Here is a 23,867-nt window from a genome sequence, read left to right on the forward strand (position 1 = left end):
CAAAACCCAGCGACGTTTATATCCTGAATTGGTGTTTTGTGTCCAAACTAGTTTAGTCAGTTTTTAGTGCAGGATCCAAACACGGTCGAGACACAGCAGAGACATCCACCATCTGTCTCTACCGGGATAAAAATAAAGCTGTGGGACACACAGTTTTTTTTTACCACGGTGACGTTGCCAAAACCAGACCTGGAGATGGTCTACAGATGTGTAAAAGAACCAAACTGCTGCAGGTACAATGTAACAATAATAATAAGTAACAGTAGAAGCTGTGATAGGAGGAAATGCTTTGTACCACCGGAGCACAGTCACAGACTGTTTTAATTTCGTGTTCCTAATGAGTTTTAATTAAAACCTGCAGTTGCCAAGACGAGCGCCGACTCAGCGGCAAGTACAGGTTCATTTGTGATAAATGTTATCTCAATGATATTTAACGATGTTTTCATTTTGAGGGTTAGAGTCAACATTTTTTACAATTTCCCTCACATTTTATGGTCCAAAAAACCGAATTATACCTTTATACAGTTATTCAACCACCACAGACTTGAGAAAATGTTATATCTGTCTGTGTGTTCATTTATTTTAAGGCCACCTATTATATTTCAAGTAGTTTGTTGTCATTTATAACTTGGTAGTCTGCTGAATGCATCTCCTAGCACATTTACCCCTTGTTTCCACAAGCACAATAACGGCAATACGCACTTAAAACTGTGAAGAAAAGCATGTAAAAAAAGAGCAATATTTATTTATTTATTTAAAAAAAAAGGGAAACGAAGGGCACGTATTGTCCTCGTCCATCTCTTCCCCCAGCTGCCTTTGGTTCAGGAGGCTAAAAAGTGTGTTTCCAGACATGTCAGTGGACTCTCCCGCAAATCCCACATGGCTCCCGTGTCCCTGGACGGTCTTTAAAAAAAAACAAGTGTTTCCTCAAGAGTCCCTGAGACACAAAAGACGCGAGCACAGGGACGGATTATAATTCAATCAAAGTGAAGGAGCAGTTTTTCCAGGTTTAAAAAAACATGTGTTTTCATGCATGTATCGTCCTCGGAGAGGGAGCACGAGGGTCAAGGACCTTTTGCTTTCGCGTCACAAAAAACAACAACAATAACTTCTAGAAAGATACGGCTCAAAGGGCACGAATTAAAATCACACGACGTAATAAATCACCTGCACATACACGCTCATCAGCTCGCGTCTCCGTTTCCGCGACTCTTCAACCCGACCACGGCGAAGCACCTCGGCGACAGCAGCGGATCAAAGAGCTGCACCAGCGCCGAGACGGGTGCGTCCTCCTGCGGCACACAGACACAGAAAAACACACGGCCGTAAAACAACGAGACACAATGGAAGAAGCGGATTAAAAACACATGGACGTAAAAAAAACAAACGTTTGGCTTCGTGACCCCTGGCATCGCTTTGCCGTATGATGTTTAAAAAAAGAATCCCTCGATTGATTCCCCCAGAGAGGACGGACACATCTGTGCAAATATTGTGTCAGCTGAGCTCATGTAAAGCGAGTTTGTCTTCCCTGATAGTGACATGTTTACTGGTAGACATCTGACTGCATCTCTGTCAGTCTGTTGTGTATTTTCCATGAAGGTTATTCCACTGTTAAGCCTGTTTTTTAAACTCGGGACGGGATGATAACACTTTTTTGTGCCTATTACCTTTGTTACAAACTGGTTTCTCATCCCTAATTTTAAGACATTTGAAGAAATGATTGTGGCATTGTGCATTAGGGCAGTCGCCTTTTTCAATTCAGGCTCAAAATATACAGCATAGGAGTGCAGCAGACTGTCTGATTACAGTCTAAAATGACTGTATCGGGCTAATATCGGTACTTTGTGATATCGGTATCGGATAAAAAAAGTGGTATCGTCCCTTCCCTAGTTACAGTATGTTAACACATACAATATCTCATGTTCAGTCCTGTTTATACTGTAAATATCAAGCCCATACTGTACATATACTGGTAACTTAATGTCTATAATGTACATGTATAATGTACCTGTTCTTTCAGGTAACACAGGCGATCCAGGAGAATGAGACCTTCGATGCAGGGAGCCAGTGTCACCTTCAACTGCACAAAACAGAAGAGAAGGAAACATGAATTTGTTGATATAAAAACACACGGTTCTCACTGCAACAGCGACTCCAAACATGAACGTCTTGTTTATATTCCCATGTTGCTGTTTTACGTCTCGAAGAAAACTTGGGATGTTGGTTGACAACACAATTAGTGGCCTCCCGTTTAGAAACCAGAGGGCTGCGTTTCCACACACACACACACACACACACACAGTTTCTGTGTTACTTGTGTTACTGCGATGAGCCCTTTTTTTTCGTTTAAAACGGGAATCAAATGTCGTGTTGCACACAAAAAGTCTACGCATGTATTTCCCCAGACTGATCCAATATTCACTTGTTGACTTCAAAAAGGGGGGATTCATTTATTCTGCACAAGGTTAAAACCATGTTTTGGTGAGGCCAGAATAAGTCCAAGTGAGTCCAAGAGAATATTTGTGCTTCCTTAAGCCAAGGAAGGCGGGATTTCAAAGGGACGTGACATCTGACGGACTGTACCAATGCGCAGGATCCTTAACACAGAAAATCTGGAAGAATAATCTCGAATAATGAGGTTTTGTACTCATTTTAAGGACTTTTTCCTGTTGGGATTATTGTGCTTACGCGCAATCGAAAGCTGGGAAAACCTGTAAAATGCGAGGCCTGTGGACTCACCATGTTGAAGGCGTGCATCTCAGCCACTCGTGGCCTGTGTGTGTCGTGGTATTCCTGGACGACGCTGTCAGAGAGCTGAAAAAGGGAAAGAAAAAAAGGTGTCACTAAAATGCTGTGCCAGTATGAACGGAGAACAGCTGGATATTCTGGAAAACATCAAACTCGAGCACCTGTTTCACTTATTATATAATAAATTCAATGTTTGTCTGAATTTAATGAGCAGGAAATACATTTTCCCCCCCAAATGATGCATTTTTCAGAGCACTTTCCTGGAAAGGCGAGCGCAATATTCCAGCCCTGACCTTTGACTCATCCAGCTCCAGCCTGCGTAAAGCTCGACGCACGTAGTCCACAAACGATTTAGCCTTGGAGTAGACATTCCCCACTCGTTTTTCACTGTGGAACAAACACACATTTTAAATCTCCCAGTCCCTGAAGTCCCACAACAACACTGTTAACCACTTCTAAACAGGGGGCTTAACTGTGATGAATAGATGCTGCTAATGGTTACTCGATCCCGATCTGATGTTAGTCATTAAACTTAAGGTCACAGAGCAGCGCAGACCAGGAAGCGCTCAGGGTCTTTTAGGGGGATCTTTAATTTGTGTCTGCACCGAGCGCGTCTGATAAGAGCTAATTCAAATTATCGTTCATTAGGGGCCAAGAGGAGAGCGATGAACGTCCTCCAGCGAATCTGGATCCAGATCTGGAAGGAAAAAAAAACGCAGAACTTCTCAGTCATTAGGACATGCAAATTAACAAAATGAAGTGAGCACAAAGGTTTCGTTTGTATAAAGAGCAAAGAGCCGCTGGTTATCCTTGTTTGTTTCTATAGGATTTTACCACATTAACGTCACCTTTTTTTAATTTATTGGCTCCGAGATTAATACTCGACTTAGTAAAGAAAACGAAAAGCAGAAAAATGGCAGATGGGAGAGCAAAGAATCAGCATTTTTTTTTTTTTTTTATTAAAAAGGTAGACAATAGTGTAGACAATAGTGAACAAAACAACAACAGTGAGTGTAACGTTCCACATTGTTCTCCCTATGATTGTTGTTTCAAGTCTTGGTTCATTTGTAACACAAATAAACCACAAACAAACATTTCGTGCCTGTTTCCTGTACTTTTCAACCTCATTTCCACTCAAAAAAAAAACCATTTACTGTATATAATGCATAACAGGAAACACACACAAGAGTTGAATACCTTTTGTAGGAGTTGTAGTGATCCCTGAGAATAACGTGAAGAACTGCCCGGTAGAACAGAGACTCCATCTGAATCTATAGGGACAAAAAAAAGTGATTCCCACTTTACCCAAAAAGCCGCTCACACGACACATGGAAAGCAATCACGTGTTCCTAGAGAGTAATCAAACCTGCCGTCGTGATTGCATTAATATTTATAAACATCCCGTGTGAAACGGCTGCTGCTGGTGTCACGTATCTCTAAATAAACAACCGCGGCAGAATTAATGGCCCGGTTGTTTGAATACATGAAAATGATACAGTCCATGTTTTATGGATGTGGTTCTCTTACGGACGATGACAGATAATGATATTGATTACAGCGAGAGTGCATAACTTTACTCACCCCCTGGCCGAGTGTCACCCTCTCCAGTGCCTGTTAAGGAAAAGTATAAAAGGTAAAAAAAAAAAAATCAGTCCTGATCCTGTTTCGGAAAACTGTGAATGGCGGAGAGCAAATGCTGTTTTTGTTGTTGTGGTGTCGCTCTAAACTCTAAACTCACCAAACACGCAGACATCCTGGCGTTCCTGCCGCAGAACCACGACTGACTGCGGAGGTAGCGGCTCAGCGGGAAACCGCACGCGCCGGGCAAACACTCTGGAAGTAACACGAGTTAAAAACGACAAGAGGGTTTAAGTGAAGTGTAAATATCTGGTTTATTTAGAATTCTGTCATCTTTTCTGGGGTTTTTTTTGTGTGTTTTTGCTCAGAATTACATCAAACCTTTTATGCCAAGTACTCTTGGAGTAATCACCATAGCGGTAAAATACAGTGGTGGAAATAGGTCGAGCAAACTCAGCTACTGACTTTTCACAGGAGGAAGTTTTATTCCTAATTTGGCCTGAAATGATTAGTAATCGATGACTAAATGATTTGTCAACTATTTTGATCATCAATTATTCAGTTTGAGTGTTTTCTAAAGAACTAAAACCAGTTTCTGTGATTTTTCAGCTTCTTAAATGTGAATATTTTCTTCGTTTCTTTGCTCCATATGATGAAGTAATCACTAAAAACTGAATCACTGACATTTTATGGACCAAACCATTACTCGATGAATCGTTTCCGCTCTACCTGTCAATATCACATTTGTTCACTGCTGTGTGGCTTAGATTGGGTTACGTTGCCATTTAAAAATGATAATTGTGACAATGAACATTTGTATTGTGGCTTTTACAGTAGAAACAAATGTGTGGCCTCCGGGAATCTTCACATTATCAAAATCTGGCCCTCGTTTAGACACTCCTGACATAGCAGGGCTGGGACACGACCCAAGGGATTCTCCCTTCCCAATTTTTTGGAGTGGATCCAGTAAAAAGGGGCACTAGAATTATTCTTATTTTTATAACATGTTGAACTGTCGACGGATGTACCGAGTGTTCTCCCGTTTGCTTTTCAAAACATCTTCGAGGTAAAAGACCTGGACAGAGCAAAAGGAAGCCTCACTGTTTCCACGTGTTTCCGAAAGCTAAATCATAACCACGTCCATATTCACCGCGTGTCCCAAAAATAACGCCAAGCTGTCCATTCAATGTAAATCCGTGACCGTCGGAGACAGGAAAACAGAACTGACGCCATCCTAAATAAGAGTCCGTGCGGCTGAACTTCAGTCGATGTTGTGAGGAGAGGAAAAAAAACAGCTAATAAGAGCACACACACTGTGACAGAGCCCTGATGGGAGGGCACTGCGTGTGGCGACTTTGACAGCGTGCCATCCTTTTCATGTCTTTTTTTTTTTTTTTAAAGGGGGTCAGTGACTGAGGCCAAGGATCCTACCCCAGAGGGGTCCAAAATAAATAAAAGCTCTAATAACATGTGCAGCTGGGGCAGCTCGGGGCTTGTGGACACGGTTCTGGACACGCTAACGTGTGAGCAGTCAGGTTAAAGGAATACTTCACCGATTAGCATGTAGCTTTGTATTGCTAGAATAGCAGTACAAAGCTTCCCCTGAGTCGAGAAATATCATCATTCTTTTCTTTGTACCACCGGGTACTGTTAGCGTAACTGTTAGCAAAGATGGCGGACAGTGTTTACATTCTAGGGATGAGGTCCCGTCCCCTTACGACGAGTGGGTCTAAAAAGTGCGGAATTAGCGTTGCAGTTTCAAGCCTCGGACCAAGTGTCACTGGTGTGGGCACGTAACAAAAAAAGAAATATTAAATATAACCATAAATATTCTTCATTCTTTTCTTTGCTACGTGCCCACCAGTGACACTTGGTCCTGTTAGCGTAACTGTTAGCAAAGATGGCGGACACTGAGGTCAGGGGAAACTGAGGTTGGGAAGCACACTTTCTCAAAAATACTACCCCCTATTCTAGTAATACAAAGCTAAATGCAAAGTATTCCTTAGACCTTCCTCCTGCCCAGCACATGGCTCGCTGACACACTTCCCCTTGGACAATGATTGAAGTGGACAAGCCCTTTCCTCAGCTCGGACAGATAGATTACACTATGTCCACAGAGCTGTTTATAATAACCAGCTTCATGTTGACCGCGGGGTCCACATGTATAGTGGCCGCGTACACACACACACACCGCAAATCCAGAAAAGACAAATATTTCTGATACTGGGACTGGACATGGCCACTTGAAAACAGCGTCTCGGCTGCAGACGTTAGACGCCAGCACTCACTCTCCTCTGAGTGGTTGTTTTTCCTTCTGCGAGTAAACAGCAGCAGAAAATAGTTGAGTTGGACTCATTGTATGAGAAATGAATGCAGCAACATAAAAACTGTATATAACGCCATTCTATAATGAAGCTTTTCTAAGCTATTCAGCTTGTTTCTAGGGTGAGGCAGGCCACCGCAGGAGCTGGCCTACATCCCAGACTGCACTGTAAGGCCTGGGAGAGAACATGTGTGTGTGTGTGTGTGTGTGTGAATCTCTTTGTTGACTTCTTTAAAAAGACAGAGCTTCGAGAAACAAGCACAGAGGAGTGGAGTGTTTTCAATCAGCTGTCATGATATCATTCTCAGCTCTTGGCCGAAGCCGCGGCGGCCCCAGTGACGAGCGGCTCCTCCGAGGGGCCGCGCCGTTTACAGCCGATGACGCGATGATACTGCGGCGGGGAGGCCGCGGCTCCCAGCGTGAGGCGCGCGCGCACGGATGATTTCATATCTTGTAGAGCGTGGATGATATCAGTTGGAACCGGCGTTTAACAGCCTAGGCTAAACAAAAAGCAACGAAGATGAAATACTGCTCGCGCATTTACAGTAAAATGGCTTCCAACTGATTTCCATCCCCCACTAAAAGGTTAAAAGCCTCATAACCAGCAGCCTGACGCAGCCATCCTTCATAAATCCACTCCGGCAGCTCTATCAGCAGGGTTTCTGAACTCTTATCGGCAGAGCGCTAACTTGGCCGCGTTTCTGTGGAACATCTGACTTGTTTACTATAAAATATTGATGTACTGTACTGTACAGTGAGTGTTGGGGGAGGGGGGGGATTATATTCCGTTTCAGATTGGAAAGTGTTGATGCTGCAGGTGTCCTGTGGTGAGATTGTACAACACAGTGTTAAACAAGGATAAATAAGGTCTCATGTCCCGGGCCTTTTTTTCTGGCAGATACTGCAATTTGAAGTTGAGTGGTTCTCAAACTGTGGTATATGTAACGCCAGTGGTACACAAGCTTCCTCTGGTTCCTACTCATCTACTGTATACCAGGGTATGTGATCAGAGTGGAGCTGCTAAACTTTAAATACAAGTTTCCATATTAAAATAATAAGGACCTTGTTGTAAGCCATCTCTGACTAAGCACTTTTGGCAAGATTTGCAAAACTTGCAGCCTTTGCAATTTGCGCATTGTGTGGCTCCACATTCCATTTCAGAAAGATTAATTATTCATCCCCAGCGTGTGTGTGTGTGTGTTTGTGTGGTTACCCTGTCCAGCTGGGTCAAACTCCTCAGACAGCAGGTGATAACAGCAGCCCACACTGCAGACTGCAGCCAGCTCTGGTTTAGCCACAAACATCCTCAGGGTGCTGGGAGCCAAGTCTCCACACGTGTGCAGGCCGACCAGGACTGCGTCCTTGGGTTTTTGAAGGAAGTGTGCAGAGAAAGAATAGAAAGAAAGAGAGAAAGGAAAGAAGAAGTCATAGAAGAAGAGGAGGGAAAGGACGGCGTTGTAGATCGATGGTAAAAATTCTCGATGATGACACCGTGCACATTTTGGCACAGCGGTTACATCCCACTCCCGCCCCAGTGATGCAAACTCCAGCTGTGGTGGCAGACTAGTAAATTTAGAAGCCACTGTGGGAATCGTGCGTTGCTACGACACGACGGGCCTTCTCTGTGCGCCGCCACCCACTTACAGTAAATCCACTTTGAATATTTGAGGAGATTCTTTGACATGGTGTGAGCTCACCTCCAGCTCACCTATGAGCTCTCTCAGCTCCGTTTCCGCCGTAACGTAAGACGTGAGGGGTGAAAATACGGTGTTGGCGCCCTCGGTTCTGTTCAGAGCTTTCCTCTCCAGGTTCTCCCTCTTCCTCCTCTCCCTCTCCTCGGTGCTCAGCTGGGTAGGAGGAACTCTGGGGGATGTAGTCTGTATCAAATCCACTGACAGAGCGCTAAGGAAGAGCTCCTCTGTTTCTGGAACTGGCGGCTCGGGATGAGTTTCCACTGTGGAGCGGACATCTGATAATACAGTCAAAACCTTCTCGTCTTCCTGTGACATAATTCCTCTCCCAGCTCCACATAAAGCACCACTGTCTCTAGTCGACCCAGGATTCATTTCTACAAACTCCTCCTGAGGTGAAGGTTCGACCTGTGCCTTCGCTGCCTTGCTGTTTTTCTGGAACATTCTGGAGAACTTCTTCAGCTTCCTGTTCCTCTCCTGGGCACCATGGGTGTTGGCGCTGGAGGAGTCGATGCCGTAGACCTGAAGACCGTACTGCAGCGACAGGAAAGAACTCAAGTATCCTTTCCCTGAGCCTACATCTATCACCTGGGTGGGGGGGACAAAAAACAAAGAATCCAAATCCAAAATCAGGTCACCAAAATAAAACATCCTTTCCTCGTCTCCTTCCAAGTATTTAAAAGCACAGTATGTAATTTCTGCTGCTAGGAGTCTCCAATTATCTTAAATAGAAATACATTTTTTGTGGATTTAGGAAGTATTGGACAGATTTGGCTAATATAAGACCAATAATCAACAGAATCTATAATATTAGTTGTATTTTTTGTCTTTTTCAATGAAGAAATGTTACATACTATGTCTTTAAAGGTCTAGTATGTAAAATGTAGGCGTCAGACCACTATCTATAGCAACTTAATGTCTTGCTTAACAAAGGCTTTTACAGTAAAAAGTCTGTGATCCAATGCATCAAAATGATTTTTAAGGACAGTTTTCAAAATAAAACACACAGAGCATGTTTGAAAGCACCTTTTTTTTAATGGGAAACATAATAATAATCCTCACAGCTATGTTTTAGAGACTGGACTTTGAGCAACTGTATAAAGGTTGTGTTCAGCACATTGATATCTACTAGTGTACTGGATAACAGATATTTTTACTGTACAGTTTGAGAGAAATTTCAAGTTAAAAGTCCCATATCCGCACTTTAAAATCAAACAATTATCACCTTTGAGATGTAATAAAAAAACAAACATTTCCATAAGTTCTAAACCAGGACAGGAAAGATAAACTTTAATAATATTACGTCACCTGTTTGACTCCACAGTGCTCGGCTAAACAGGCCACCACCTCTGACATGGACTGGACCTCATGGGATTTTTTGGAGTTCATAAACTCCTCTGGCTCCAGCTCAGCACCTAGAGACACACGGAGCATCTACAGTCAAACACATCTACAGTTGCTGCTTCTTTAAATAATTCCCACATCAATGCTATAGTCATAACCTAAGCAGAATAACACGTGTCTGGTTTCCTACTTTAACTCACAACACAAAACTTTAAAGAAGAGTCTCTCCGACCTATCTCTGTTGGTGGATCGCCAGACTCGGACGTCTTCTCCCTGAGGACCTGCAGTAGCTCTTCCCTGCTCCAACACACTCCAAGGCCTGGAAGTGAGTGGTTTTTGGCTGCCTGCACGAGTTTGTGCGTATCAACCAGCCGATTCGTAACGCGGCAGAATCCAAATATCGTCTCTGATCCATCTGTTTGGACAGAAAGGCATAAACATGTAAATTAATAGCAAAGACAGTAGAAAATACATTTGGCATATTCTACATATGACTATTGGAAATACTTTAGTCAATATTTCAATAATAAGCTATTAATGAAGTGATTTTGTTCCTTAAGCTCTTTCCTTACAAGATTCAAGAGTCATAAGAGCAACAATGGTGACGTGAGGCTGCAAATTAAACCTATATTTGATCAATTATCAATAAAATATTCCCTTTACAAACACAAATGTAAGCAGTTGTTGATAGAGATTAACATAATTTAAAGATTGCCCAAATTAAAGGGATATAAAGATAAGTGGTAATTAATCATTGATTAAACATTAATCTACTAACAATTAAATACTTGTTGGGAGAGTTTGTTTTTCTCTTATTATTTGAATGTCGTCACCTTTTCCTTCAGGCTCTGGCTCCCCCTGCTGGTCACCGCCGGAACTAACTGCTGACAGGACCTCCTCCGGCGACAACGCCACGAAGCGTTTCCACACGTCGTGAGTGAAAAACTCCACCGTGTGCGCATTGGCGATTCTCAGAGTGATCGATAGGAACACTTTGACTTCGTCTATCCGCCGCTGAATTTCAGCGAGGCCTGGTGAGGAGGAAAACATGATTAAGCAGCGATCTGACGCAAACCCCTGTGAAGCATGGGATCAGTCGTACGCTGCTGACGTAAGCCTAGGCGTTACCAGTCGAAAAAAATGTTCGATGATTTCCCAAGACGACCAAAAACTAACCAACAACACTAAACAGACACTTAATGGTTGATTAAACGTTTTCCTAGAAAGGCAGTGCGCAACAAGTTTGATAAATGAGCAACAACTTGAGTCATGTATAAGCAAAAATTGCCCAAGATTTCACAGGTACCCGCTTTTTACCTGTTCATATGAAACATGTTTTCATGGCGTATGTTAATCGGTGTCATATGCTTTACAAATGGTTAAACACAAGTTTTGTTTTTTCCGCTGCAGCTTTACGGTTACTTGAGCATAATATTGAATGAAAATGTCTTGTACGGTCTAGGTTAGGTGATCCGCAATCGATATTCAATGTCTGCTCTCCTTTCTACGTCATCTCTCCGCGTCTGCGGAATCCCACATGTATGTAAACATCTCACGTTTTCACGAGAAAAATCAACCGAAATGGCACCGACAGGTCACAAAATGACGAGTAAAACCTTTACGGCGAAAGGTGGCAACAAGAAGACGTTGAGAAATAGCGCACAGGATGTCAAGAAGAAGAGGAAGTGGACTCCAGAGCACAAGATATTCGACGGCAGTATTCAAGAAGGTACGTTTTCCGTTTAAACTTCCCTTTAAAACTAGTAGAAAGACGTTATAGTATAACCGGTAGTTGGTTAAATAAGTGCGGTACAGTTCGTACTTTCACTGTTCAATGTCCCACATTTGCACTTTTTAATCGAAAAAAATCTGCTTTGGAGTATGTTAATAGTCATAGATGTTCCTAACATAACCTAAACAGTACTGGTCAGAATATAGATATGGTTGGTTTTGTTGTCTTAAAGTTGATAATTGGTATGAGTATGGGACTTTTTAACTCTGAATTTCTCAACTGTTAAGTAAAAATTGTACACTAGTAGATATCAATGTGCTGAACTCAATTTGTTCATTCTTATTCAGAAGCTTTAGAGAACTCTCTTTGTACAGTTGCAGTCCAGTTATTAGGTCTCCAAAACATAGCTGTGAGGATTTGCATTAGTTTTTCAATGGATTTTCATTATTGCTTTCAATAACAACTTTCAGAGTTTTATTTTGAAAACCCGAAGTTAATGTCCTTACAAATCAGCTTGAGTCATCAGATCACAGGGTTTTTTTACCATAAAGGCCTTTGTATGTTATAATTCAGCGTTGGATAGCTTGACAACAGTGTAAGTTTGGCATATAAATAATTCAGCAATTATTCACCAGCTATTTGTTTAAATATAGTGTGAATTTAAAATTGTGCTTTGCCTTTTTTTATCTTCAGGTCAAGGCTTTGCTTTCAAGCGGAAAGAGAAAGCCAGACATGAGTACAACAGGCTGCTGCGGAAGGAGCGGAGGAGGAACACCGAGTCCACACTGCAGTATAAGGATGAGTATCCAGAACATCTTAGGCATCTTTACCTGGCTGAGGCTGAGAAACTGAAACAGGAGGCGTGGACGAACAGAGTGAACAGGACAAAGCTGAGAGTAAAAGGACGGGAGGAAGAAAAAGAAACGACTGAAGATGATAGTGCTGCTGATGCGGCACAACATCCCGAAGACGCTGGTCAAGATCCAGAAGTTACAGGTGCATCTGAGCCAAGTGGTTCTGTGACTGGGACTTCAGACCTGACTGCAGCACCAGAGAAGGAAGTGTAAGAAATGTTTTTTGCATGACATCCAAAGATATTAAAAACCTAAGTGTGGAAATTTGTTATTTCCACACTTGATTTGAATGACTGTCCAAAGAAATAGAGAATGTTCACACAACTTAGTAGTAATGTGTTCGAAAAGTCTGTTTTCAGATGATCTATTGCTCTAAACTACCAAGACAATTTGGGAAATCAAAAGAATACCTTACTGTTCTCTTCCAGTCTTCCAATGAGCAACCGCATGAAGAAGAAATTGCAGAAGAAGACGTCCTACCAGAAGACTAAAGAGGAATTTGAGAGCGTGAAAGAAAAACAGAGGAAAAAGAAAGAGGTGAGGTTTTTCGCATGTTGATCCAAGTGTGCTCTGTATTATGTCTCAAAATCATGTTGTAGCCTGATGTTCTGCTGACAGGATGTCTCGTTCCTCTCCGTAGGAGTATTTGAAGAACAAGCAGCAGAGAGAAGAAGCCGTTCAGAAGTACAAGCAGAAAAAGATGGAGACGTTTCAGATGCTGAAGAAAAAGACCAAGAAAGGACAGCCCAATCTGAACCTCCAGATGGACTATTTGCTTCAGAAGATCCAAGGGAATCCGAAATGACTGAACAGGACCGTGGACGTTGCCTCTATTTGACTGTGTCATTAAAACTAGTAGAGGTGCATCAGGATTCACCTTTACACTGGTGCACAATTTATAATCTGAGATTGATTTATCTCTGCATATTTGGTCCTGTTTGGTCTCAAACCACAAGAGGGTGCTGTGAAATATGAAGAAACTGTTAAACATCCACATTTGACACAAAAAGTTAGGAGCCACCATGTGTATGTAAAGATATGTTTGGAGTAATGGTGTCTAATTTCTTGGCTCTGCTATTGATGGTGGACCCTACTCAGGTCTCAGGTTTGGTCTGCAGGAGGGAACGTGGCCCAAAAGGAGTGGTAAAAACACACACACTGAAACTCTGACACTGACCAACGTCGATTGATCCATTTTATCAGTTTGTAACAAAGCGAGATAGATTGTTTCTGCTGGACGTCATGGAGACTGAGCAATGTTTCTCATGTGTGTTTCTGGTTGTGTAAAGCGATGTACACTTTCAAATGCTGACCATTTTCTAACAACCTATTGAGTTTTAATGTAATTGACAAACTATATCAGATGTTTTTTTTGCAACAGCAGCAAAGAGTAATTCAGGTATCAGTTGTTGTTTTTTTTGCTTTTATTCCCAAGTAATATCCTCTAATTATCAGATTCCTTTTTAGTATGTGAATAATTATGTGAAATAAAACAACATTACACATGAAGACACATTAACATTCAAGGTGCTGTCGTCTTTAGCCGACCGTCGTCATAGCCACACGCTATGTCAACACGTTTTACACATGTGGCCCTCATAAAGAGGGTTCACTCTGTGGCCCTCCCTCTTTTTCTCCCCCCCCCTCTCTCCCTCTCTCTCTCTCAGTCTTAGAGCAGTGTGAGGAGGATGCAAGCTGAACAGCTTCAGGCTGCTTCCTCATGACATCACATGGTTGCAGAATGACTTCTCTAACATTCACCTCTGACGGGAGAGCAAGTGCGGTCACTGCTCTGTTGAGAGCGGAACTGAGGCTTGGGCGTGAGTAATTTTGCGCAAGGTGAGAACTTTTCTTCTCATTATAGGCTCATTTAATGGTGCTGTGTGTGTGTTTATGTCAAAGATAAAGGGAGTTTATAGTAGAAGAATTTGCATTTTGACTGTCTATAACCATTTTATGGTACAATTTTCCACTCCCTTGAACTTTTCCAACTCAGAAAAGTTTTGCCGAATTCAAGATCAGGCATCTGCTTCTCTTTATTATTATTGTTGTTATTTTTTTTTTACAATTTTTGAGAAGAACCTCTGTAGTGAGGCAGTACGTGAGGAAAACGAACAAAAATCAGCTCAGAGCACAAAGGAAGGGACAGTTTTCCAGGAGCAGTTAGGAATTCTGCCTCGTGGTGTCGGCTCGTACAGTCTCACAGGCATTACGCTGTCATGTGTTCTGTGTAGCAGGGTATTAAGATAATCCTTGACACTGTGTGTGTGTGTGTGTGTGTGTGTGTGTATACACACATACCTTTGAGTTGCTTGTTTCAGAAAAGGGAAGTGCTGAAGAGTTTGATACTGTGATGTAGCATTTTCACACTAGTTTCAAAAATACCTTTTAAGTTTGACCACTGTGTTTGTCTCACAGGAGTCTGCAGCCAGTTATCAGCCCTCATCATCATCATCGTCGGCGGATGCTACCTCTTTGTGTTGCCATGGCAATGGGGAGCACCCCAGTGCACAGCGTACAGGGCCAGTGAGGAGGCCCCTGCAGTACATGCTGCTTTCCTTAAAGTGGTATTTTAAAAAAAAAAAACAAAAACAAAACAAAAAAACAGCGTCAGAAATGGAGGAGGAGAGCAAGATCAATGGATTCGGACCGAACCGAGGGAGGAGGAGCTCAGAATGGGGTCGCATCACCCTGCTGGACAAGACCAAGGAGTTCTTCCAGACCTGTGACGTGGAGGGGAAAGGCTTCATTACCCGCACCGATATGAGGGTTAGAGAAGGAGTGTGTGTGTGTTGGTTTCAGAAGGGATTCTAAAATAGTGTTACTACTACAACAACAACAACTGTATACTATAGCAGTAAAACCACTTTATTTACCTCCAAAAACCTGATATTTAATGTATATTATTTGTGCATATTTATTTATGGTATAAGAGCAAGCTTATGCAGGTCTTTTTGAGACCTCATTGTTTTATTTATCCTTTATTTTACCAGAATAATCTCCTGGTCAAAAGGCAACAGCAGCAACAAACACACACATATCAGCACAGACGACTCCTCCAAATTACAATAAGACAATGAACATTAGAGAGCATAATGACAGAAACCTAAAAGCAGTGACAGACTTAGAAGTCCTGCAGAATTCATTTAAAATGATCACGAGAAACCAGATTTTGGCGTTTGGGAGAGTTCTGTAGATTGTTCCAGTCTGAAGGACTCCACATTGTGTTTGTACACTGAACAACATGGAGTACATGATGAGTAGATTTCCCTTTTTAACTGGCTGTGAATGAATTTCCTGACGATCAAAAACAACCTCCTCTAAGTTAATTGAGCTCATGGGGATGTTTACAAAATGTGTCCTTGCAGGGAAGACACTGGTTTTTGCTCTTAAGATTCTTCACTATTTATTTTTCTCAGGAAACTACTTAAAACAATCAACTAAACCTTTGATTCTCTAGTTAAGTTGTAACTCGTCTACTTGTCTGTCCGTCCGTACAAGTCTCTTTTTGTGAGGTCCCCGGTTTGTCTCGTTCTTTCTTCTTTAATATTCATGGCTACACGAAACCTCCATTGAGAAGAACAGGGCAACACTGCTTTTACCTGTGCATATCATTACTTTGCTTATCCATAATCACGGTAAATATAGGCAACACTTAGTGTCATATTCACCATTTTCTCTCCCCTCCCTCCCCGTGTTCCCCAGCATTGTTAAAGGAGCTCTTCACCACGTTTACTACACTCACACATTAGCTGAAGTGGCAGCATTAATGGAGATGGTTATCAGTTGATGAGTTCACCTCACACACACACACACTCTCCCACACACACTTGTGCATCTTTTCAGCAGCGTGAATGAAGAACACGCAGGCACGATACACACAAGCCTCTTGAAAGCACCGACACTGGCCGAGTTGTGTTGCGCGTTAATAAGGACGAGGCTCTTTCGAGCTTCGTGTCTTTTGTTGTTTGTGTTGAAAAAAAAGAAAAGCTCAGCTGTGACATTGTGTCTTTTAGATGTGGCTCTGGTGTTTGTTTTATTAAGGTTTGCTGAACATAAAGCCACACAGAGCTACAGGAGAATCTGTTTGATATTGAAACCAGTCCATCACTGGTCAATACTGTATTAATACACGGCTTCCTTTTACCTCTGCTACTAACAACCATTCTCTGTGCAGCCTTCACACATGCACTCAATAATACAAGGGAGCCTCAGACGACTCAGGAGAAACAGCTGATGTCAAAGGGCTGTCACCAGGTTTATTATCAGTGATTTACAGACGAGTACACTGGTATACACAGAAGAGTCTGCCCTCAGGTAGTGAGTTTAGAAGTACACTCATCCCCACAGCTGTGATTATTGACCAGATAAGAACCGAGCACAAGCACAAAGTGAACTGTGTGTCATATTTTCGGTCGCTGAAGCTGAACTGTGTGTTTTTTTTTCTTCCCCCCCCCCGGCAGAGGCTCCACAGAGAGCTGCCTCTGTCTGCAGAGGAGCTGGAGGACGTGTTTGACTCTCTGGACACTGAGCGCAGCGGGTACCTCACGCTGGAGGCGTTCTCCTCCGGATTCGGTGAGTTTCGTATGACTTTAGTACACATCTAGATAAACGTGATGACACTGTTTATTTCATGTTTGAAGCCTATATATGCAAGATTAACTTTAGAGGCAAACTTGGAGTGAAAATTGTAGGTTCATGTTCGTTACACTGCTTTATTTATTTAGTGGGATTGCTGCAAATGTTGCACTCCCACTTTATGTTGTTCTACGGCAGGCTTTTTATTTCTTTATTCATTCACAGATGCTTCCATGTCGTGCATTTTGTGTTTCGAAGCAGAATTGTTATGCATACATAAAAGAATAACGTCCTTTCTGGTATGTCAAGGCCACCGTACCTTACAGTAGCATGTTTGGGAAAGGAAGGGAAAATTCTGCTGTCTCACCAGTAGATGTCACTAAATCTTACACAATAGACCTTTAATCTTCATAGTGATGAATGTACTTTGTATTGTTATCGATTAGAAGATTATTTATTCTAGTTTTGTCCTATTTATGTCCCCATTTTTTATGAACAAGGCGATTCTTCATCTATTTCAGGTTTCAAATTTAAAAAAAAATGTGCTTGTTCCATGCCTCGCTGACTCATTTCAGGTCAGTTCCTGCATGGCCGAAGGATTTCTGCCCCCGATGACCACAGCCAGACCTCCAGCCCCACACTGAGAGCCAAGGAAGCTCTGTATCAGAGCCAGTGGGAGGCCAAGCTGTCGGCCGCTGAGGACGAGGAGGAGCGGCACTTCACCATGCTGCTGGAAAGCCTGGGAGCCAGCAACGTGTTCGAGGAGTGAGTGTGAACGCTGCACATGAGTCGTAGGGTTGATAAAATGCAGAAAATGGTGGAAAATGGTCTCTTTGTGTCTTCCGCTACAGTCCGGGTGAGGTGCGCAGTCTTTGGGCGCAGCTACGGCGAGATGAGCCTCACCTCCTCTTTAACTTTGAGGAGTTCCTGGCCAGGGTCACGAACCAAATCATAGAGGCCCACCAGGAGAAGAAGGAGATGGAGAGCGCCCTCCAGAGGTAGCAGGGCAGAACACACATACTTGGGGCTTAACGGAAGTGGAATTATTATAGTCTTTTCTTAAATGGTTCCCACATGTTTAAACACTTTGTCTATGCACCATAACACTAACATCCTGAAGAATTGGTGATGTAACAGTGGGATTTCTGTGTGTGTGTGTGTTTGTTTATATTGCTGTCCTGTGTCAAATGGATTTACCGATAAACCTCCTAAAGAACAACCTATTTATCCGTGTCAAATGACTGCTAATCTGAAGTCTGTCCACGTTCCTCCCTTCTGCTGCTGCTGCTGCTGATGTGGAAACCCATTCTCATTATGTCACGGCAGTGAGAGGCGTTAAGTGTCTCGGTCAATGTATTAAATCGCTTTACTGCGATCAAATTAACTCAATTGATGATTATTGACAGGGTTGCAGATGTGTGTTCACATCCGAGCAATTATCATAAAATAAAAGCCTCTGTTGGGTGTTTGTGTGTCTTTCCAGTACACACAGTTGTACATGTACAACTACAAATGCAGAGGGAGCAACACAAGCTTAGGGTTTGTTCCTTGACGTTTGGTCATACCGTGTCATTTTCCAGTTTGACATCAGCGTGATCTCCTTCTCACGTCTCTAATGTCAACACTGTTACATTTTCCGCAGGAAGGCGGCAACACACGACAGCGAGATCCGTCATCTGTACGAAGAGATGGAGGCACAGATCAAAAATGAGAAAGACAGGATTATTCTCAAGGTAGAATTTAGCGCTAATTGTTGTATATTTATTGTCACAGTTTTTTGTTTTTTTTATGCCGTGTGGCCTTACACCGTGTGTTCTTCTGGCTGCGCAGGACTCTGAGCGACTTCAGCTACGCAGCCAGGACCTGGAACACCAGCTCATTTCAAAGGAGAAAGAGCTGGAGCAGATTTTCCACAAACAGAAAAGGGTGAGTTTGCTTCAGTGTCTACTTTATGTGACCAACTCTACCACTTAAAGGTCCAGGGTGTAAGAATTAGTGACATCTAGCGGTGAAACTGCAGATCCACACACAAACGAGAGAATATTAATCCCTTCACATGTTTAGTGGGGAGGGATTTACTTTTCACTCACGCGGCGTCGGTGCATTTCCAGTTAGAGGTCCAGTGCCGCGAGCTGAGCAGCGAGAAGCAGGAGAGCCACGTGGAGAACGTCAAGCTGAAGATGACCAACGACGAGCTGTCCCGCGCGCTGCAGACCACCAACCAGGACCTGGCGCTGGCCCAGGATCAGCTGGCCGCGCTACAGGAGCAGGCCGCCCGGCTGCAGCAGGACAAAGAGATGTAGGTGCACACACTTAAAGTGTTTCCTCACCGTTATTAGTTCCCATATGTCTGAGATATCTTAATCCCTACTTAGTCCTTTACCCTAAGCTTAAACGTTTAAGTAAAACCCTTAAATGAGTGACCACAGTGGACTTTTGTGTGTTTCTGATTCCTTGTTTCAGGGAAATGTACAGAGTCACTGAAGGCCTGCAGAGAGAAAAACAAAGTCTCATGAAGCAGCTTGACCTCCTCAGGTATGGTGAGGTCAGACCCATCAGCTCCCGAGGAAGTAATTGGTTTTTAATCCTTTGGCGAACTTCACAAAGTGTATCCTTTCTTCTCCTCTCATTCATTTCAGAGAGATGAACAAACATTTAAAGGACGAGCGAGACATATGCTGCGGTGTCGTAAGTCAACTCTACTGAAGTCCACTGCTTTACATTAGATATAATGCTGACTAATAAACCCTGTGTAACATCTCATATGCCTCATTTTTCTCAAACAAGCCTCGTACGTCGCTCAGAAAGAAGCAGAAACAGAGAGCGGGCCTCGCCAACATATTCGACGACACCAGCCAACCGCCAAAAAGGTGATTCTTTAGCATCCATCCATCCTCCTCTACCACAAATTGAAATCCTGTCAAAGAGAAGAATTTCCTTGTCAGTGTGATGTGAGAGTTGTATATCAAAGGAAAAACAGAGGATATTTTCCAAAAGAATCAACAACATCAACCTTCTTTGGCCTCCAGAGTTTTTAAAATCTCAGTCCGGTAGATTGATCCAGTAATCCTCTGTTTCTCCTCTGTCTCCAAAGAGCCTCACTATTGGTGGACGGGTCCTTCCAGTCTCTGGAGGCCTTGCCTATAGAGCACCTTCAAATCGTGTTTGTTGCTTCCTCCTCCTGTAGTGAGGACGATGCCACCTCTGTCACTACCTCCACCTCCACCTCCACCGTTAGTGCCCCTGCACGTCAACAACAACGGCCCCCAGCGAGAAAGAACCCGGGCTTAGCCAACGGTTACATCAACCCTGCTCTCCCGAAAGTGCACGACGTGAAGACAAAAGCCAAAAAGGTGCCCAGCAAGATGCCGTCTTCCAAGAGGTTGATGAGGAAAGACAGAGAGAGCGACAAGAAGGCAGGGGTAGAGGAGGAGGTGTTGGACTCCCCTCTCGATGGGTGGCCCCTCCGCCGGGTCATCTCCATCGAGGAGGACCACCTTCCCCATCTGCTCCACTTTGGGCCGCAGCCCTTACTGCACCAGCTCAGCGAAGAGGAGGACGAGGACGACGAGGACGAGGGAGAAGGACCGCCATCACAGAGTGACATTGACTCCGGTGTTTCCATGGCGATAGACCTTTCATCCGCCCCAACTGCAAGTCCCATTCAAGTGTCCGCAGAAGCTGTGCCTGTGAGGAGATCGCGCCTCCCTCAGGCGAAAAGGATGCCCTTGTCTCCGAGAGGACAGCCTGTTGGGAAGGAGACGCAGCAAGTATGTGGCGCTTTAGAGTGACACACTATAAACCTTTAATTTAACTCATGTCTGTTGCAGACCCTCCATTTTTTCCCCCCCCTCCCCTGGTCGAGACGTTTTTGAGAGCGGTACTGAGGCTTTTTAGGTTTCATAATGTCCGGCACTTCCGACCCAGGGCTGCAGCTTGTTGTGATTGGCAACCAAGTGTTTTTAAGTGCATGAGTGGGTGGTTGGTTCAAATTCAAATTATGAATATACTTTAATATGAATATAGTAAAGCCAGTACATTACATTACATTACATGTCATTTAGCAGACGCTTTTATCCAAAGCGATTTACAATAAGTGCATTTAAACATTTGGGTACAAATAAGATCTTCAAGTAAGCCAAACTATGAAGTGCTAATCATAAGTGCTATGTATAAGCAAGTTAATATAAGCAGTTAGTATAAGCAGTATATTAACCTAACTATTTAACTTTTCAGTTTATGGCTTAGTACAGTCCATTAATTACATATACCGCCTTAAATGTCTCTCATCTTTCACCCTTTACTATTGTCAGAAGACAAAAGAGTCGGCGCTGTTTGCCCCGGATCGCTTGTTTAAGGTCGTCCTGGTTGGCAACTCCAGCGTCGGCAAGACGTCGCTGCTGCGCTCCTTCTGTGAGGGACGTTTCCACCCTTCCACCACTGCTACTGTGGGTGAGAATCAAAACATTTGTGACACCACTGCGTTGTATGCAAGCGTGTGTACGTGTGTGTGTGTGTGTTTGTTGATGTTAACCCAGAGGAGCGAGACTTAGCGTCACATGAGAGGGCTTGTGAAGTCACACTGCCTGTCTCAACACCCTGGCACACCATTGTACTGAGCAGATTAAATCACTTCAGGAGAATTATTTCCTCCTTGTTTTGCTTTCATCTTTTCCTAATCCTCACCCGAGCCTTGTTATCTCCACTTTGTGTAAGCCCGACTGTCTGAAACGAGGCCCAGTGTCAGTGTCGCGTCTCTTTTGCCTGCAGCTATTTTTGTGTCTGTAACGCCGTCAAAACAAACAAAACAATCACTGTCAACACCTTTCTACATAGAAATTGATTTCTTTTTTTCTTTCTTTTTTCATTATGTAGGTATTGATTACAGTGTGAAGACGTTAACCCTGGACAATATGCAGGTGGCCATGCAGCTGTGGGACACGGCAGGTCAAGAGAGGTGAGCTGCGAAAATAAAGTTAAAATCAATCAATCATAAAATGATCATTGAAATTACATTTATAGATTATTGTTTTTCCAACTGCCACACACGCAAAGAAGAAGTATTTCTTTTGTATTTTTTAAAGTGTGTCTAATGGATTTACTTTTGAAATATTATATTACATATAATATTTAATTTGTTTTTGTAATCTAAAAGCGAAGTAAAATTTCAAATATTTAAAGTTTAAAGGTCTGGTTGTAACAAATATCGAATAAAGCCACTAATAACCTACTTTTTTCAGAGATCGCATACTACACATGTTGTTTTCTGCCCTTTTATGATCTAAATAGTTTTGCTGGTTCTGCAGAAGATTCTATGTACTACTCCACAAGTTCATTTTCCGTCACCCGAACCCCGCCTTTGTCGCAGGTATCGCAGCATCACCAAGCAGTTCTTTCGCAAGGCGGACGGCGTGGTCGTGCTGTACGACGTCACAGTGGAGGAAAGTTTTAGGGCAGTGAGACCGTGGCTCGCCAACGTCCAGGTCCGCAACGCTCAGTAGAGTTTAAAGTGACTGTGTATACAATAGATTTGACTTATTATCTTATATTAACCACTTATGTTTTGGCGTTTGACTCACTTTAATGATTAAAAGTCAGGATATATCAATCAATCAATCACTGGGCATCTCTTTTCTTTTCAGGACGCTGCAGGTGTCGGGATCCCCGTCCTCCTCCTGGGCAACAAAATGGACATGGATGAAGACAGGGAGGTGTCATTTAAAGAAGCAGAGCAACTGGCTTACGTGAGTCGAATTTAAATCGTTATTTCAGTTAGACTCCATATTGCAGCACAGTAACAATATATAATGTTGTAAAGTGCATTACAAGTAAGATGGTCAGGAAACCTGTTTTCAGATTCTGCCGAAATCTTTGGTTTTATATACGTGTAGGAAAACAGGGTGATGTTCTTTGAGGTCAGCGCCTACACGGGCAACAATGTGACCGAGTCCCTGACTCACCTGGCCAGGTAAGAAATCTTTAAGAAGTCTTTCGGCCCTCGTTCAGCGTCCCCTCTTTGATCCGCTGTCTGTCTTTTACTCAGAGTGTTAATGGAGCAGGAGGACAGAGTGAGAGACACCACAGTAATCCTCAGTGCTCAACCCATAAAGAAGAAAGCCTGTTGCAAGTGAAGGTACACTGACCAGGAAGGACAAAACTAAAATGCAGCTCTTTTTAAAGACAATCAAATCAGTATCGGACTTGTGGAAGATCGATGATTCTCACGTTCTCATCAAGTACAAAACACTCACGGTGAGCTTGTTAGCCGTGACAATAAGGTGCTGCACCATTTCATGTATATATTCCTTTGTTGCCAAATCACAGTAGTGCTCTCTGCAAGATTCAAGGATTAAAACATGTCATTATTTACAAAATGATAAATATATATATAAATGAATGTTAGCATCAATCATGTCGTGTTCAAAATCAAAAATCAGTTCAATCACAGGAAAAAAAATCTGACTTGATTCTTTGACATTTTATTCATCACTTTTTTTTTTTCTCCGAAATAAAATCTCGACATCCGTGTTGTTTACCGCTCTGATGCATTGTTGTTGTTTGTTCTTCTATTGCTCTAGTCCAGTTGTTCTGAAACGTCCTCTGCGGTCGATTAAAAAACATGCAAATCACTAACCAATCACTGTACCTTCAATACAAATATACCGTGCATGAATCAAACATCTTGACGTGTACCTAAGGGGAAGAGGGGGAGTGGACCACTTTGCTGTCATCTTGTCCACATCACTCAGATCAATTAGCTGCACTAACAATATAAAGACTTCACTGCTTTTTTTATTTCATCCTCAAAACATTTAAAACTCCCAGAAACAAGTAAAAGAACAAAAAAAATCACGTTCAGTTGGGAGGTTACATTCAAGAGCCCGAGTCGATCAGGTTGGTACACTTGATGGCACTATTGCTGATAGATATTTGTTGCCTATTCTGATGACATCACGGAAGTGCTGCTGGAACTAAAGGCATCAGGTGCGTCGGGTCACCCCCACTGCCCAACTGGGATT

General features: G+C 42.9%; 3 protein-coding genes across 9 annotated transcripts; 2 read left to right on the forward strand and 1 right to left on the reverse strand.

Annotated features, from left to right (window-relative positions):
* Nucleotides 1-721: 721 nt before the first annotated feature.
* On the reverse strand, nt 722-10,787 carry mettl25 (methyltransferase like 25). Of its 5 annotated transcripts, none has more exons than XM_044021189.1 (13): nt 10,518-10,787; nt 9,917-10,099; nt 9,649-9,755; nt 8,347-8,928; nt 7,863-8,010; nt 4,487-4,581; nt 4,330-4,359; nt 3,946-4,019; nt 3,042-3,135; nt 2,740-2,814; nt 2,009-2,080; nt 1,178-1,292; nt 722-903 (listed from the first exon to the last, which is right to left on the reverse strand). In XM_044021189.1, the coding sequence occupies exons 1-12, from the start codon at nt 10,732-10,734 to the stop codon at nt 1,185-1,187; spliced, it is 1,785 nt and encodes a 594-aa protein (XP_043877124.1). In that variant the 5' UTR covers nt 10,735-10,787; the 3' UTR covers nt 722-903; nt 1,178-1,184. The 5 variants fall into 5 exon arrangements, with proteins under 5 accessions (XP_043877124.1, XP_043877122.1, XP_043877123.1 ...); XM_044021187.1 differs by having other exon boundaries at nt 722-937; XM_044021188.1 differs by having other exon boundaries at nt 1,168-1,292.
* Nucleotides 10,717-13,789, forward strand: ccdc59 (coiled-coil domain containing 59). The gene is made up of 4 exons (XM_044021192.1): nt 10,717-11,413; nt 12,110-12,479; nt 12,699-12,807; nt 12,911-13,789. Exons 1-4 carry the CDS (start codon nt 11,173-11,175, stop codon nt 13,073-13,075), a joined length of 885 nt encoding a protein of 294 aa, XP_043877127.1. The 5' UTR covers nt 10,717-11,172; the 3' UTR covers nt 13,076-13,789.
* Nucleotides 13,790-13,920: 131 nt separating this feature from the next.
* cracr2ab (calcium release activated channel regulator 2Ab) lies at nt 13,921-23,392 on the forward strand. 3 transcript variants are annotated; one of them, XM_044021183.1, is made up of 18 exons: nt 13,927-14,109; nt 14,689-15,039; nt 16,734-16,845; nt 17,424-17,613; nt 17,700-17,846; nt 18,491-18,581; nt 18,679-18,774; nt 18,960-19,147; nt 19,312-19,383; nt 19,488-19,536; nt 19,636-19,718; nt 19,943-20,618; nt 21,162-21,300; nt 21,724-21,805; nt 22,217-22,331; nt 22,491-22,592; nt 22,740-22,816; nt 22,892-23,392. In XM_044021183.1, exons 2-18 carry the CDS (start codon nt 14,818-14,820, stop codon nt 22,977-22,979), a joined length of 2,529 nt encoding a protein of 842 aa, XP_043877118.1. In that variant the 5' UTR covers nt 13,927-14,109; nt 14,689-14,817; the 3' UTR covers nt 22,980-23,392. The 3 variants fall into 3 exon arrangements, with proteins under 3 accessions (XP_043877120.1, XP_043877118.1, XP_043877119.1); XM_044021184.1 differs by having other exon boundaries at nt 20,036-20,618; XM_044021185.1 differs by lacking the exons at nt 22,217-22,331; nt 22,491-22,592; nt 22,740-22,816; nt 22,892-23,392 and having other exon boundaries at nt 13,921-14,109; nt 21,162-21,296; nt 21,724-21,799.
* The last annotated feature ends 475 nt before the right edge of the window (nt 23,393-23,867 follow it).

The sequence above is a fragment of the Solea senegalensis genome, linkage group LG3, assembly GCF_019176455.1.
Source record: "Solea senegalensis isolate Sse05_10M linkage group LG3, IFAPA_SoseM_1, whole genome shotgun sequence".
NCBI lineage: Eukaryota > Metazoa > Chordata > Actinopteri > Pleuronectiformes > Soleidae > Solea > Solea senegalensis.

Bases quoted from the DNA above. Each gene is read 5' to 3' on its own strand.
- ccdc59 (XM_044021192.1), top strand. From the start codon at position 11,173: ATGTCTGCTCTCCTTTCTACGTCATCTCTCCGCGTCTGCGGAATCCCA. The intron at 11,414-12,109 runs GTACGTTTTCCG...TTTTATCTTCAG, and splicing joins CGACGGCAGTATTCAAGAAG to GTCAAGGCTTTGCTTTCAAG. The intron at 12,808-12,910 runs GTGAGGTTTTTC...TCCTCTCCGTAG, and splicing joins AACAGAGGAAAAAGAAAGAG to GAGTATTTGAAGAACAAGCA.
- mettl25 (XM_044021189.1), bottom strand. From the start codon at position 10,734: ATGTTTTCCTCCTCACCAGGCCTCGCTGAAATTCAGCGGCGGATAGAC. The intron at 8,929-9,648 runs GTGACGTAATAT...CCCCCCACCCAG, and splicing joins AGCACTGTGGAGTCAAACAG to GTGATAGATGTAGGCTCAGG. The intron at 4,020-4,329 runs GTGAGTAAAGTT...TTGTCCCTATAG, and splicing joins GGGTGACACTCGGCCAGGGG to ATTCAGATGGAGTCTCTGTT.
- cracr2ab (XM_044021183.1), top strand. From the start codon at position 14,818: ATGCTGCTTTCCTTAAAGTGGTATTTTAAAAAAAAAAAACAAAAACAA. The intron at 18,582-18,678 runs GTAGAATTTAGC...CTGGCTGCGCAG, and splicing joins AAGACAGGATTATTCTCAAG to GACTCTGAGCGACTTCAGCT. The intron at 21,301-21,723 runs GTGAGAATCAAA...TTCATTATGTAG, and splicing joins TTCCACCACTGCTACTGTGG to GTATTGATTACAGTGTGAAG.